Source organism: Manis javanica, chromosome 6, assembly GCF_040802235.1.
Source record: "Manis javanica isolate MJ-LG chromosome 6, MJ_LKY, whole genome shotgun sequence".
Taxonomy (NCBI): Eukaryota; Metazoa; Chordata; class Mammalia; order Pholidota; family Manidae; genus Manis; species Manis javanica.
This window is the reverse complement of record NC_133161.1, coordinates 46,675,589-46,692,462: the sequence shown is the minus strand read 5'-3', so window position 1 is coordinate 46,692,462 and position 16,874 is coordinate 46,675,589. Positions and strand designations below refer to the sequence as shown.

The window sequence follows — 16,874 nt, the reverse complement described above, 5'->3', positions numbered from 1 at the left end:
AAACAAGAGAATTGAGGATTTACATAATTTGTTGTGTTTGAGGTAAAATTTCTACCTTCTGCCAAATTTAAATGTAAGGAGGCATCTAAACTTGATGTCTCTATTTAAAGTGGAAGTATTCCTTTTCCTTGATAAAGAATATTATAAAAATATAATTATATATGAATTATAATTATAACAGTATATATAAAATATAAAAAAATATATAAAATACACTGTTATAAAAATAAGTATGTTTTTCCACTGAAGAGGTATTAGAATTGAGAAACTGTAGTAGCTGCCCAGTGACTTCCAAGAGTCTCCTGGTGGGTGTTAGGAAATCGCAGTCAAGTCAGTTGTGATCATGACATTTACTTAAGTGATGTTCTGTAGCCAGGGAATCTATATGGAGAAAAATGGATGGCTGGGCATTGGAAAGAGGAGTAAATATGGATTATCTGTGCTTGTGCTGCATCAGAGTTGAATGAAGGATTTTTCTCCTTTTTTCCCTTGTTGGAAAGAAACTTGGCTTTATTAGGAAAGGCCTATAATACCTGGGAGATTTTGTTATAGCTCCTTATACATTAGCTTTGTCCCAGCAGTAAAGAGAGACAATCTTCTCTTGCTCTTTCTGATCTCACAGAGTCCAGTGTTAATGTCACTATTTCTTTGCCCTCTGTGTTAACCATGTTTCGAGTTGCAGTGGCTTCTCTTAGGTCTGTATCTGTTGCAGACTGTACATTTTGGTTATTTACAATTTGCTGCTTTTTTCCTACCAAACTGTTTAAAAAGCACAGATATCCTGTATGTCTATTTTGGAAAGTAATTCTATGAACTATATATGGAAAGTTAATATGAGATAATATGGAAATTATTTTTTAAAATAAGTATCTGGTTAATAATCTCTGTTAGGCTATTATTTTACAGAGCCAAAAAATGGCTTATGGATATAAAATGAAGGCTATTGCCATGTTGTTTCCTGAATATATATATCACAAAAGAGATTATAATAAGGCTTTTGACAGAAAGACTAAGAAACTTAACCTATGTCTGTAAGCCATATATGGTAATGTCACATATTTGATGCCATCATTAGATGGCAGTAGAGAAGACCAAGAAACTAGATGAACTCTGTGTCAAAAATCCACATGCCATTATAAATCAGACTTCCATGTATTCATAAATCTGGAATAATTACATTGCTTGGCAAATTCTATGCTCTCCAATTTGTATGATATAAATGACAAATATTTAAATGAGTGATATTTATTCAAAGAACTACTTTCAGAATATCCCAACAAGTTTAGCCCAGTAAATTCCCTATTTTCTTGAACACAAATCCATATTACCTGCAGAAAAGGCTTCTACTGTAGTATACAATAGTAATTGAAATTTGCAGTCAATATCCTGAGGGACTGGGAAACTGACTTTCTAAATTGTCAAAGATTCAGAAATGCTCAGCAGAGCTTATTGTCTTTTGTGGTATTTTCTTTTGACTTTGATAAAGCAGATATTCTGTTAAGTTCAGTTATTAAAACATACTAGTTTGAGTTGGGATGGGCTAGGATCTGCTACAATAAAAATCTACTCCAAAGCTCAGTTACTTAAAACCACAAAAGCTTATTTCAGTTGCCCATGCATGTACTTATACTACAGATAGGCAGGATATTCTTCAAGATCCTCCAGAATTCAAAAATGTTCTTCATAATTCTTCATTAATTTCTGGATTGAGGATGACTGAGGGGGTCACTATTTCTAATAGTGTAAGTCACCGCGCTAAAAGGGAGTGGAGGTGCCTCTGGAGGGTCTTGCACCAGGAATTAGGTGCTTGCATCTGGGTGACATGTCACTTCCATTCATGACTCAATAGGTAGAAGTAGTCAGTGACCCTACCCAACTAGAAGAAGAGTGCAGGAAATCCAATCCTACCATGTTACCAGAAGATGTAGGGAGTCAGAGATGATGAAAGGCAAAGATGTCTTATGTCTTATTAGTATTCAGCCAGATGTTAGTGCAACATAGTTAGCCCCTTGTAAACTGTAGTGAGAATAATGATGCATATATTTGGGTGTAATTCAAAGGAACATCCCAGCACATTTGCCTGCATAAAATAATTTGTTATTTTACTCATCATGCTTACACACTTTTTCAGAACTAATTTATTGTTTTGCCCTACATGTTTGCAATGCTGAATAAATCTTTTTCTCTATGTTGACAATTATATATTACAAAACTCAATGGCTGCTCTCCCCTCTCCGTTTTGTTCTTTGACAGCGCTTCCCAACAGAAGACCATCTGATCATTCATAGGCACAAGCATGAAATGACTTTGAAGTTTCCCTCAATAAAAACAGACAATATGCTATCAGGTAAGGAGCCATCAGGCAAAGTCTTTTGGTGATCAGATTAGGTACATGTGACTTCTACTTATCATAGGATCATTTCCACTGGCAAATTCTGTACCTTGAAAATATACATTTCTAAGGTATAGCAGAGACTTAAAATCCTTGTAAACAGAAATGTAATCAGCTAATGTGGTGTTCACTCAACCAGTTGAAGAAATGTGACTTCTCATTTTCAAGAATGTAAAATACTTATTACTATGAAACTTGGCTCCATTTAAGTATTTTTAAAAATCACATACCTGTAGTCACCAAAGCAAAAAATTAATTGAACTTGTATAATGCACATTGCACTGTTCTGAGTGCTATGGGAGGTACAAAGATGGATATGCCTCTGTTCCTGAGGACATCTCAATCTAATGTGCATGTGAAAATTCAGCTAAAATAGAGAATGCAGTATAGTGAGGAAAAATTGCTGTGTGACTTTCATAGAAAGAGCTCTCATTTTGCAGAGGTGGTCAGTGAAGGTTTCCTTAAGAATAGTATCTGCCTCGTCAGTGGGTGAGCAAACAAGATAATGCATGAAAACATAGCAAGTGCTCAGCCAATATGAGCAGAAATAAATAATAGTTAATCCATCAATTAATTGCCATTCCTTCCCATTTTGATAGGGTGGTGCAGTAAATTAGGAAGAGTGCAGGGCCAGGAGTGAGGAAACTCCAACTACAGTCTGGCCTCTGCCTCCACCAGCCAGATGACCTTGAGCAAGTTGGTGAACCCTTCTGGGCTTCAGTTTCTTTTTCCATAAAATGGGAATGATTTTATCTGCCTAGTCTGTTTCACAGGCTTCTTGTGAGGATCCAATGAAAGAATGTAAGTGAGAGTGTTTCATAAACCTAGCAGGGTGATTGAAGCATTCATTTACCCTGTTACCTTCTCAGGCTAGAAATATTTCAGCTGAGCCACTGTCTCCCTGGCATTGTGAAAGAGATAATACACCCATGAACATGTTTTAAATGATATCAGAAGAGAAACTGACTGCCCTGGCAGGCCTGGCTCATATAATTTAGCATTGCTATGGCACTTAAATTTTACACATATTTTATTATCCCTATTATTAGTAAATCCTCTAAGACTTTTGTCAGCCAAGTTATTATTAAACCCATATTTTACTGATTGAGGAGGAGGGGCACAGGGAGATGGAGTAGCTTTCCCAGGCTCACCAAACAGGGCAAAACTGAGGGCCTTTGACCCTGCAGTCCTAACTCACTGACTTATACCAACCGCTCCATTGTCAGGCTTCACCCGTTTATGCACACAATCGAATGCTCCTGGTGACAGAGCATCCATACATCTTCACAAACCCACCAGCAGCTTGTTAATAGTGCAAATGCGCTGTGGTTTGGAAGACCCTTCAAGTTCAAAGGCAGCCTTTTCCCTCCCCTCCACCACCACCCAGCCTGTTTGTTTTTATTGAACTAGCTGGCTTCTCTCTCAGCCTGTTTGTTTTTATTGAACTAGCTGGCTTTTCAGAAATAGTTTTATCTTCCTTTAAGTCTAGAAAAAGAGATGCGGAAACTCAAATCTGTAAAAATTATAAAAGCTTAGAAGTGTTAGGAAAGAGGTCCATTCTTTTGGTTTTATTCTTATTATGTTTTATAGAGTCACATGTGGTGTGACTTTAGAGTTCAGCAATGAACATATATATGCAAGTAGCAAGGATGCAGACTTTACATTCCCAGTAGTTAAATTAATAAGTTCTCCTTTTATTTTTCCCAGATAGGATCTCTGACATAGCTGGGTGGTAGGGGAGTGGGAGTGTGGGCGTGAGTATTAGGGAGGGGTAGTTATGCGGCAGTATTACTACCATGGTGGTCAGCTTCCAGACACACTGCTTGGATGGCCCTATGAGGGGCCCTATATGAAGGTCTGAACAAAGTATTAAAGATGTGTGAACATGGCCATACATTGCCCATAAGCAAGTTTTTGATTAAGCCCTTGCAGCTTTTCAGTTGTTCTTACCACATCCTTTTTAGTTTGTTTGAGGCTGTTGCTGCCAATAACTAACAGTGCCAGGTGGAAAATGAGTGAGAGAAAAGTTACTCTAATTTTTACCATGTCAAACTTGGATAAGAAAATGAAGGGAGAAATAAATATAAGGAAAAACAGAATGGATAATATATATTGGCATATTTTCTTTTGCTTTCTAATGTTTTATTTTAAAGCTGGTATGAGGCTATTTCATACTCCCAATGAATTTCATTGATAAATTTTTATACTTCCAGCCCATGTTGCATGCTTGTGGTCTTGTAGGATTTCTCTTGCTGTAACAGAATACAGAAATATCCAGTACCGCTTCATTATTTTGCATTTAAGGACTGAAGTGCACTACATGTCATATGACAACATCCACACTGCTTTGTAATCAGTTGTATATTAGATATTTTTGCTTTACTATTTTTTTTTCCTTGGGAAGACTTCAGTATATCTCAAACCTTTTTTAATTTTAGCACATTGGATTATGATTGCAAATATGGCAAACTTGTCTATATCTTCATTTTTTTAGATTTGAATTTATGAAAAGCTTTGGAATCTCTGAAAATGTTCATTAGAATTTTATTTCTTAATGTAACTTAAGCCTATTTTGTGGCCTAAAATGAAGATGAATGATTTTATACAGTTTGAAATATAGAAATAATAAAAGTAAAGGTAGTATAAATTAAATTTTAAATCAGCAAGCATTATCAGGGCAAAAATCTTCAAGTTCCACTCAGGCCACATTTTTTTCAAGCAATATTCAATTACACAAAATTTCATTTAAGATGAACTGGAGTTTGACATATATTAAGAAGATAAAGTATGGTAGGTATTCATTACTAATTTCAGAATATCTGGTTAACCTGCATTTTGAAAAGTCACTCACCTAATTACCTTTAGGGAAGCTGTTACACTTAGGGAAGCTATTAAGATACCACAGACATATTTTTTGAAGATAAGTGTCCAAAGAGTTGTTAGATCTTAAAAAATTTCATAGTTTGCCATAAAGCCCCTTTTAGTTAGGCCAGATAGAATTTGCTACTCCAAATGACTGTAAAATATCTTTGACATGCTACAACGCAGGGTGGTAAAAGTGACAGTCCTGGTATTTTATTAAGATGAGTCTGCTCTTATGGATAAACAGGAAACATGAAACCTCTCATTCTAAAGGGATGGTACCATTAGGGACATGAATGGGGGTGGCAGTGTTGAATTCTGAGGACAAAGACTAACAGCCTCTACCCATTTGGTTCTTCCATCCTTACTTGGCCCATGTGGTGCATTTCCAGAATCCTGATATGGTGATGGACGTGAATCTTTCCTTGTAGTTGTTCTCATTCTGATAGAAGATGATTTCATGGTGAGGGAAGTTGGGATACCAAAGGTTTTTACGTGCCAACTTTGAAATGGGAATCCATTGAGGACAATATAGTTCCACACACAGGTTGCAAAATTACCAGCTATTATTAGAGCTATTTGGTTTGAAAATTATGATCAAATTTCAATATTAGAGGTAAGGAGTACAGTAGTTGAGTCTATTGTAATGGTAATATGGTTAGGCATTCAGAAATTCCCAAATCTTGCATTCTCAGGAATCCCCAACCTTATTTATTTACAGGGAACCCAGGTCTATATAGGAAAAAAAAAAGCAAAATGGAAATCAAAATGCAACTTTATTTGTAGCTGAACAAGCAAATAATATTCCAAATGAGAAGTAACTGTGTGTGTGTGTTAAGGAAGTATGGTGGAAATACTGACCTGCCAGAACCTTTTGCTTCATAAGAGGAAAGGTGAAATTCAAGAGTGTTTTAGACCTTTCTTCAAAAGGTAAAACCCAATCATCATCATAGGTGGGAAGCCTGAGAAAGAGGCACATGAGTCCATGCCTTTAAAATCTAGTAATCCAACCACCAGACATCATAGTTCACTTGATGCTGCAGGAAACTGGTGTGTGCTTAGAGGGAAATTAGGACAGGCACTGGCTGAGGTGTGGGGAGAGGGACTGAAGTTGCTCCCCCCACACCACTTACTCATTCGTGTGGTGAACACCTACTGAGCACCTGTCTGGATCCTTTGTGCCAAGTGCTGCCGATGCTGCACTGAACAGAACGGGGTGGTCCCTCTCTTATTGGGGGTGGAGAGGAAGATGGATAGACCAAAAAACAAAAGTCCAGATAAATAAACAAGAAAGTATCAGTTAGTGACAAGTGCTATGATGAAGATAAAACATGACAATATAACACAAGTGACCAGTAGGCTGCCTAAGAGAGTCCAGGAAAGGCTTCTCTGCATGGGTGGCATTTCAGCCAGGACCTGATGTTTAGCACTGTGGGAGCAGATGCCTTCTCCCTGACTTCTGAATATGGTGAGACTGGAAATGGTGAAACCACAAAACCAGACGTGATGCAGCTGACTGTATCTTCAATTGACGCACGGAAGAGAGGCGAGAGAGTGGCTTCTTAATTCTGTTTTCCTTATCACCATCTCTATCTAATGCAGAGCATCTATGTAAATGACAATATACCTTCAGAACCCAATTGTGTCCCTGGATTAGGTCTAGAATTAGGGCCTATTTTAGCCCCAGGCTCTAAACCTAACTTTCACCAGGAAGAAAGCAAGAATGTTGTTCAATGCAGTATAACATTTGTCTCCAAGAGATTGATCATGATCAACCAGACAATTTCAAAACCCAAATCCATTGCTCCTGGATCTTTGCTACAAACCCTCCTTAGTAATCAATCCATGGGCATTTTAAGAGGGATGCCAGAGGAAAGGTGACATATCTCACTCCAAATTCTTTTTGGAATGAACTGGGATGTAAAAAAAAAAAACCCAATGAGTAAATAAATCACATGTACATGGCACATATTTACCTCCTTTCCCACTGATGGTGAAGGTATATAGTGACTTCCAGCTATGTTAATTAATCAGATCTTTATGGAGTGTAGGATGGTGGAGATGGCTTGCACTAGAGGACAGCATGATAATAACAATAGCTGCTATTTATTATCTTATCTTATGAATATAGTTTGTGCCCCTTCTTTACATATGTTACATCATTTTAATCCTGGCCACTTTATCGTACAATGGAACAAGATCAAGAGGATAATCAATTTACTCAAAGTGCCTATCTATAATTTTTTCACTGTACTCATCGATTTGATAAGGAACGTATAGTAAGAATGTTTTTTGGTAGATTTATATTTAGATATAAATCTATGAACTGTTTTTTCTTATATTATTGGCTTATCTCCTTAATAGTCATCAAATGGAGAAAATAGTCAAAAGTTTTCAGTAGGTGATTATACTAACACATTAGCATTTAGAAGAACAAAGAGTTGTGTTTTTAAATCAGATTTTCTCCTCCATCGTGAAAGTGCCTATTGGCATTTATAGGAGTTGTCAGCTTGTCATTCATGTTTCTAGCTGGTTGTGCAAAATAGAATTTTGAATAATTCATCTGAATGCCTCAGAGGCTTTGATCTGCAGTACTCTTTATATATGAAAAGCTGGTTTTCAGTCTATTCCATTTGGAAACCAATCTTTATTGACAGAGTGTAGAACTCAGGCAATTAGTGACCAAGTGGAAACATTAAGTTTTACCTTCCACTATTCAGGGCAGGTTTTGATAAGAAAATTTCCTTGGATACTGTCGTGCACTTGGCCAACAATGATCTCACAGTGTTAATAACCCATTTCACCAGCTCCACTCCTGTAAAGCAAACTAATATTGTGGCTTGACTGGTATTGGAACGCTTGGGGCAGGCCATGGCTGACAGTGAAGATGAGTGGAATATATACTTGTTTAATTAAAATCTGAATCTGCATCTTCTGGAGCCATGTGTCTTAAGAGCTGCCCTTATCAGAGCATTTTCTGGTGGGCTCATGGGTACTCTACAGGCACCTAGTCTACTAGTTTTCCACCTTGGCAGTAAATAGATTCCAGCATGTGAGTCAATAGTGTCACAGTGTGTCTCATCTCTCACTGACCTGGATCACCCCAGCCATGGTCAGTTTTTAAGCATTCCACAGCTATTGTTTAAAACACAGAGTTGCCTGGGTTTGTCCCATGGTAGCACTGCCTCTTGAAACAGATGTAGGGAAATAGTAATGCCTGTGTTACCAAGAGGACCCTATTGCTCCTATTGTATATTCACACTCAATAAAAGGCACATTTATTGCAAAGAAGCCTGTCTAAAATTACATGGAATTCTGTTCATTGTTGCTGATTATTGCTCTTATAAAGGATTGTATGTTTTAAAATTCATTTAATGTGAACTCTCTTAATTAGGACTTTAGTGAAATTCAGATAGGGACTAAGTATGAAATATACTAAAGAATATTTTAGCATTTGCTAAAAAAATTCATGGGATAAATATCTATAAAAATATATAAAAAGCATCTAGGAAAAATACCTTTTACCCCAACTCTTCCTAAAATGGATATGCTAATTCTAATACTTTCCTCTTTTCATTTTGGAATGGTACTCTTGAGGAATTCCATTAAGCCACATTTTGTTGGCTGAATCTGATTCATGCAAATAATAAAAATGTGTTGTCTTTTTAAAAAATGGTATAATTAGAATGGCCATTAATTCAAACTCATGTTTCTTATCACTGAATTAGTAAGGTTTTAATTTAATACAAAATGATATAAGATTACTTTACATAGTCCTTTAATAATATCATAGTTGAGAATATCAGACCAATCGAAGAGAAAATTTTGCTTAGGGTGTTCACATTCTTCTCCTCTGCTATATGATGGTAGCTCTGCTTGTTTTTTCTTTTTTAATTTTTTTAAATTGATGACTGTCACCTTCCTTCTTTATCACTGAAGAAAACAAAACATAGACAAACATATACATATATATATGTATAACTCAAACATAGCTCTGAAACAATCTGTTATTAAATGTAGAGCAGATTAAACACTTTTTAAAAGAAGAATCAGGTTTCAGGCTTTAGCTTTGTGCTTGTCATTTAGACTTTGGAAAAATCACACTTGCTGTGGCTGAAGCAGTTGATGCTAGGCAGATTGTGGATTGACTGGAAAATTTATCAAGTTGCTTTTCTTTGTTGTAATAGTTCTAGCCATATACTTGTCTTTGTGCAGGATTTCCTATCATATAACTGATGGGTGAATTCCTAAATCATAATGCCAAGTTTGTGGCACCCTTCTGGGTAGATATACAAGTAGAGTCTCTTCATGGCAAGTATCCTCTACCTAGTTATTTACTAGGTATGATTCTATGAAATCAGAGGCATGATTCTATGGAAAGGTGCCCCTGTTTTCAAGTAACAGACTCACCATCCCAGGAAGTGAACTAGACATTAAAATATGACAAACTTCACATAGGAATTTTAAAAATCCCTTTGGTGTCATTCTTTCTTATACAATTGGTAGAGAAATCCCCAAGGATGTGAGACAAGTAGTAGAAGTGGGTAAGGTCTCTTACTTGCTCTGGCTCCAAGTGCCTGGGTCTCCTGAGAGCCTGGTGTACTATTTGCAAACTCTCCCCTAGAAACTAACTTGCAGGTATTCAGGCAGCACCAATTCAGATTTACAAAGGCAGTAAAATACTTGCAACTTGGGTAAAGTTCAGACTCAAAACTTATGAACTTTTAGTTTAGTTTGTATTTGGCTTATCATTTTCATCACTTTTTTTCTCAGTCCTCACTAAGGGGGAAGTACTAAAAGAAAGGTGAGCAGAAGTATTTTAAACAGTCATCTCCACTCTGAGTTCCCACTGGAACCAGTTCCTGTAAGTCACTGGTATGTGGCCTGTTACTCCTGAGTACACCTTTGATACTACACATCAATAGATTCATGGTCACTATTATTCAAGATCTAAAACTACTGGTGCTGTAGCCAGTAAGTAGCTCATGTTCTTGATTCTCATAGGTATGGTTTACAAGAATTTTAATTTATGGCCCTGGATATTACCCACTTAGCTCATGTCTAATTTCAGCTGGAATTGTTATTTGACAAGGCATTTCTGTGGCTGAGAAACTCTTCTTCTTTTATTTAAGCTGCTGATGAATTTAGCTGTCCCCTTTTTGAAGATTTGCACATTTTCTGGCTTACTTGGAACTGGTACCATGTGGGTGGGATCAAAGACAGCTAGAGACCCTGTATTAATTCTAATAAATGTTAAAATGAAAGTGAATTTACATTGTCTGGTTGCTGTTGTAACTAGAAAGAATAGCTCATTCACAATAAGGCAATGAATTAAAAATTAGAAACAGGGTGTATTATCTATTCCAAATGTGGATATAGATGCCTATTTTGCTTTTCCCTCACTATGTCACCCAGCACAGTCATATTTGGTCACACCACTGAGCCTTCATCTGGGTCTTCTGCTGTGGGGTGGGAGGGAACCAACTCACTGTGGCCTCCTTGCCTCACAGCTTTTATTTCCTTATTGCTGCAGAGGCTCATGATGATGGACAATGCCGTTACTATCTCTGTGCCATGCAACTTCAGTCTCCTTTGCTGATGTATGTGGGCTTGTGCTGGTATCTAGGAATAATTTTACTTTAGAGGGGACAGAAAACATCCCTCAACTTTGCTTGGTCCCCCAAATGCTAGTCTGAATTTGATTTTATGGATCATCTCATGAAGTCATCTCATGAATTAGAACTCATCTCATATGGAGCCTGCTACATAGCAGGATTATTATTCCCTGTACCTGGAGTCATGGCTCTCAACTTGTAAATGTCTAACAAAGAAACAGAATTAAAGCCTGGAAAACTAAATTCCTACTGATGACAAGTGTTCTAATACTTTAGTTCTTTTATGTGATGTTTTCTCAGGTCTTTAGTCCTAGAAATGTTCCTGCAAGATAGTAGACTGTAGGATTGTAATGCAGTGCTATTGTATGAGGGATATAAAAGATGTTTAAAAAAACCAAGGATTATTAGGATTTTTAATGACTAGTACAATTATGTGACTCAGTTTCTAAATGGGCCCTGGGGCGAGTTTCAGTTTTCTCTTAAGTAAATTGAGGAAAATAATTTCTACTTAATGTGGTCTTTGTGAAAATTAATGAGATGGAGCATACGAAACACTTATCACTATGCCTGAAATAAGCACGACATGCTTATGGAATAAGCACCGTGTAAATGGAAGAATGTATTACACACATACCACACATATCCTTTTATTTCCACTGTCAGGTTTTATCTACTTACACCTTCTGTTCAGAAAACATCTGTATATCTAGCCCTTACTTCTGGCCTAATTCCTAGTGTTTACTCAGGTCCTACTGATGTTCCCATTTAGCTGTCCTTTAAATGGTCATGTTTCTTTGACCTGCTATCCTTTTGAAGTGAACTCATTATGGTGGTCATTTTATGATTCACAGAATCATACAACTTTAGAACTTCATTTGAAAGAGGAGGAATATTAAGTCCAGAGAATGTAGGCAGTTTCCCCCAAATCACGTGATTCTAAAATCTAGATTTCTGGGGTGTCAGTGTTGTCTTTTACACCTACAACAGAGTCTTTCAGACCTGAGAGGAGAGTCCAGGCAAAACATGAAATTTAGATTGAGAAGGGGTTATGTCTGAAGGTAAGAGAGGACTTAATAGTGACAAGATGGTTACAAATTGTGAGCCCCTGTGCAAGGTACTTAACTTACTTCTCCATTTAAAAAATAATATGAACCTTTATTATCTCATAGGATCTTGTGAGATCTAGATCCTAGACAATGTAGGTGAAAAATGTCTGTAAACTGCAAAATTCTTCATAAATACTAATTTTATCTTCTATAAATACACAATATATAACATACTGAATTTATAAATGTATATGTGTACATCTTAATAAATGTGGTAATAAAACCATTTTCAGTTAAACCCAATCCTTTGCATACCTTTCACTTGTAATATCCAATTTATGATCATCTGTGGTATGCTGTCTGTGTACTGCATATAGATCCCATTATCTTGGATGTGGGGCTAAGAATGGGGAAAAGTGTAAATGGGATTTTGCTGCATGGGACTCCAAGTCAACCATTTGGGTGATGAATAGGTTGGAAAGCCCCTTGCTCATAGGGAATCATTAGACGTTGCCCGAGAAGGGCTGAATGAATGGGGATATCAAACTATTTTCAGCTCCATGTGTATTAAGCTATTTCTTTGAATATCAATGGGTAATTTACTGGGATTATCTGCTCTCTCTCTGACTTAGAAAAGCAAATATGATTCTAGTTTATTGTCATAGGAATTTATAAAGAGAACGCAGAAATGGAATATTCATTTCAACTTCAGGTACTTTTCAGTTGACCTGTGATGACGTCCTAGACAACTGTGCAGTAAAAGATTTTGAGACTGAGTATAGGTCAATCCAGACAAATGCCATTATGAATGTAGCAGTGACTGCTGTAGGCTCAAGGGGTAATAGTACGTGTACATTGTGGCAATAGCACTAAGACCTTGGGTATAATCTTCCTGTCACCACATTTACCTGGGAGACCTTGAACAAGGCCTTAATCACTCAGGGCTTTAGTTTTCCTCATTTGCAAAATAATTGGCATAGCCAGACTTCCCTCCATTGCTCTGTCTGGTTCTTATATCTTCCATTTCTGAAAAAGGGGCAGTTTATACAGTTTTGTTCATGTTAACTCAAATACACCTTTACCAAGGAAGATGACCATCCTTAATTATTATAATTCTCCTCTATTTATTTTAGAGGAGATCTAGATTCTACAGAATTGTGTGCAAAAATATTTTGTAAACTGCAACTGTGGGGTAAATTTTAAGCCACATATAGTGGTTGTGAGATCTAGATTCTACAGAATGTGTGCAAAAATATTTTGTAAACTGCAACTGTGGGGTAAATTTTAAGCCACATATAGTGGTTTCAGGTCCTGCAGTTTTCTAAGTTAGTAAGCTCTCTAGACAGTCAAAAATATGAAAGAAATTCTATTCCTTTTAAAGAGTATTCTCAGACATTCTTTTGGCCATAGAAAAGGAAAATAAAATTAATAATTATATTTTTAGCAGATGGAAGCTGAACGTGTTTGACTTGGAACCTTCTATCATCCTCTGTGACTTTCAAAATGAGAGATAGTATTACTAAATTTTCCTTCTCCATTAAGAAAAAGGACTTAACATGATTGTTTCTTTTTGTTTGATACAAAGATTTACAAAATCTTTTTTTTTCTCCTAACCTGCTGAAATCAGGCTTACCATTGGCTTATCAGATATTTTGGCCTGATTTTAGTGAAATCATTTTTTCCCAGTTAAAAAAAGTCATTCCACACATTGCAGGGCATGTTCATAAGATACGGATCCCCAAAAGTTGGAGGGATCTCCTGAAGTTGTCTGGAGGGAAGTTTGCAAAACCCTCACACACTGCAGCCCACTACAGATTGTGGTCCTCCTTTGGGATTTATGGTTTTATTTTCTTCCTTATTCTCATTTTATTTAAAAGGCTCTAAGTTGATGGGTGGCCAATCGGCATCTTAATTAAGGTGAGGGGAGGGGATTAGTGAATTTAGCTCATGCTTGCCACTGTTTTTCAAGGAAAAGATCCCTTGTGTGATGACTCGGTTTCTGTTTTCAGATCAGACTCCGACCCCAACGAGATTCCTGAAGAACTGCGAGGAAGTGGGGCTCTTCAATGAGCTGGATTGCTCTCTTGAACATGAGTTCAGGAAGGCCCAGGAGGAGGAGAGCAGCAAACGGGTAGGTTTGCTTGGATGGACAATTTGACAGGTGCTTCCTCCAACACCCGCTAAAAACTTGGGTGGCAACTGGTTGGGCCTGCACATTGTACTGATGTGGTCCTAAATAATATGTTATCCATTTGCAAGTGTTTTTCTAATGTTAGAAAAAAAAAAGATGGACCCCTGAATTTGGTAGAATCCAAAGCTAGAAAAATCAGGGAGAAAACAGATATCTGAAATACAAAATTCAAGCAAAAAAAGTTACCTGATTTTTGACCCTAAATCAGATAAATTCACAGGCTTATTCTTTTCAAAACTAGCTGTTTCATTTGGTTAAATATTTCATGGTGAGCATTACATGGGTGATGAGTGCAGAAGATGAGTCAAAGAAACAAGAGGTGAATAATCATAGCAGGAGAGGGGATTTCATTTGATTTTGACCCAGGTTGTAACTGCCTGATTTCTGTAATCTTCCTGGTAGCTCTCCACCAGGTTCACAATTACTTCCTAGTCATATTATTGAAAATCTGTTATTGTTGAGACAAATAGGTTAATGTGGAATAAGTGTGGAATATTTATTCTTAAAAATGTAGAAAATCTACTTTATGAATCCCTCTAGGATATATTCAGTTTTATTATAATGTGCTTGCATTTTGAGATCACTTTATAAGACTAAGAAAAGGAAGTGGGGTCACAAGTAAATGTGGTAACAGAGCTTTTTAGCATTTTTCTTATTGTTATGACAGAGCATTATTGAATGTCCATAATGTACTGAACAACAAATTAGACACATTCCATGAAAGAGACTTAAAATGGGAAAGTTGGTTAAAAGGAAGGACCAGCTAGGTCATAGTGAATTCTGAAGTTCCAGCTGTTCTATCTGGAGAAGAAATTTTAAAAAGCTCTGATAGTTCTCTTAGTGTTTCAAAACCTTTGAATCCTTCTCTGTGCGAAATTATAATAATCCCCTTCCACCAGATTTTTCATGTCACATTCTCACATCAAAATAGTCAAGGGCTTGTATTCAGTCTGTACTGCTTTAGGAAAAATCAGGAAAACAGCTGAAAGTTACAGGAAGGGTACAAAATCCCAGTCAACTCATTTTACTTATTTATAATTAATTTGTCATTCATACTTGGTGCCATCCCACCCCATGATATGAAGGACATTTTTTAAACAAACACTTATTTGCCAGGTGCTGTTCCTAGCACGTAAAAATTTTTAACTCAATGAAAATAGAAGGTGCACATTCTCTGTTTCATTGCAGTCAAAATAGATTTTAAATAAAAACATGAAAATAGCAAGGAAGAATAAGAGTCAGAAAGTCTAGTAAATTTCCTCTGGTTGAGTAATAAATTTAGCTCTCCTAGTAGATGTAGTGTATATAAAGACTGAGCAATTCATTGAGATAGTCAAGGCTGGCTTCTTAGATTAAACTGAACTATAAGAAAGGTGTGTACTTCGTTCATATTGTCTTCGTTTCTGATAGAATGGTTTTAACTGAAGTGTATGCCATAGATTTTCCTAAAGACATTTACCAAGGACAGCTTTAGGAAGCCCGTGCCAGGGGTGTGGTCTTAGATGTTCTCCTTTACATTGTGCTCATGACCGTCTATATGAAGCCCCATGGGAGGAAATTCTTGCAGGTCTGAATTCCAGGAAATAGTCTGCTTCCCCGGAGGAACTGAAATATTTTCTCCTCATGGACATAAGAATCATGTAACTGGCTCTGTTTCTCTTTTTGCTTTGACTGCTTGGTTAACAAAAAGCCAAGTTTACTGCTCAACTGAAAACTTTTTAGAACACTCCGATGAGCATGGTTTACTCCCCTCTCTTTGCCCCACCCCCAATTAGACTTTTCAGTTCCAGTTTGTTTTTCCTCTGGACCTGATTTTTAATTTAAAAAAATTTTCATGCTATACATTTTTTTGTGAGTGTGAGTTGCTTTTGATTCCCTGTAGGTTGAAAAAGAATAGAAATAAACTTTAAAAATAAAAGTAATTAAGCAAGCAAACTTGAGAAAGAGGACTATTATAGTTGTAGAAATATGTATTTTTAAATGGTTTTTAAATGTGTCTTTAAGTTGCTTTTAGCCATGTGACGGTTTCATGATGGGTATGTGGGTGGGGGATCCTTCAGCCACCTTCCCCTGTGGTTTTGGGTGGACCTCTCAGGAGACCACTCTCTCGAGTCCCACCTTTGCTCGCATAGACTGAGAGCTGGACAGCATTCAAGCTGTTGTGGTATCCTTCACTCTTGCCTCATTCAAACAGAGGACCAAACCCAGCTTCTGTTGGCCATGGCTACACAAGGAGGTATCTTCTTGAGGCCGAATGCATGTTAACTCACCCAGTAGCCAAATGGGCTATGTTGGTGATTTCTGCCCTAGCATTTCTTTGGAAGCCATAGGATGTTCAAATGAGGAGCTGGAGATGTTTTCCTATCTGCTGGTACACTTTTACCCACCATTTTGATCACATTTCTCCAACTACCAACATTTTTGGCACACTGCCCCCCAGCTTCTACTTCATTTATTCTCTGCTTGGAAAATAGCAATACAAGCTCTTAATTCAGTGTGTACCCTCATTACTATTGAGTGCCCTCTTCTCTTTCCTTCCTTTTGATCCATACTCATATAATTATCTTTTTAATTCTGTGTTTCCAACTCTTCTAATATATTTTTCTCTAAGTCTTTTAATAGAAGACTTGCATTAGTTTCTTCAAGTTTTAGTGAAATGGAAGATGGATTAATTTATCTGGAGAATTTGGTTAAAAAGATTCTTGCTTGAGCTTTCTAAGTATTTTATACAAAAATATTGGAAAGTTTGGGCCAGTCCTTCCCTCTAT

At 36.9% G+C, this 16,874-nt stretch overlaps 1 protein-coding gene across 4 annotated transcripts in view; it reads left to right on the top strand.

Moving 5' to 3' along the window:
• Nucleotides 1–16,874, top strand: part of CREB5 (cAMP responsive element binding protein 5) — a 381,416-nt gene that overhangs the window by 73,417 nt on the left and 291,125 nt on the right. For all 4 annotated transcript variants that reach the window (XM_037027440.2, XM_073238663.1, XM_073238664.1 and 1 more), the window contains 2 exons: nucleotides 2,254–2,347; nucleotides 13,925–14,046. In XM_037027440.2, coding sequence (XP_036883335.1) covers nucleotides 2,254–2,347; nucleotides 13,925–14,046 — 216 coding nt within the window. The remainder of the gene's footprint in view (nucleotides 1–2,253; nucleotides 2,348–13,924; nucleotides 14,047–16,874) is intronic.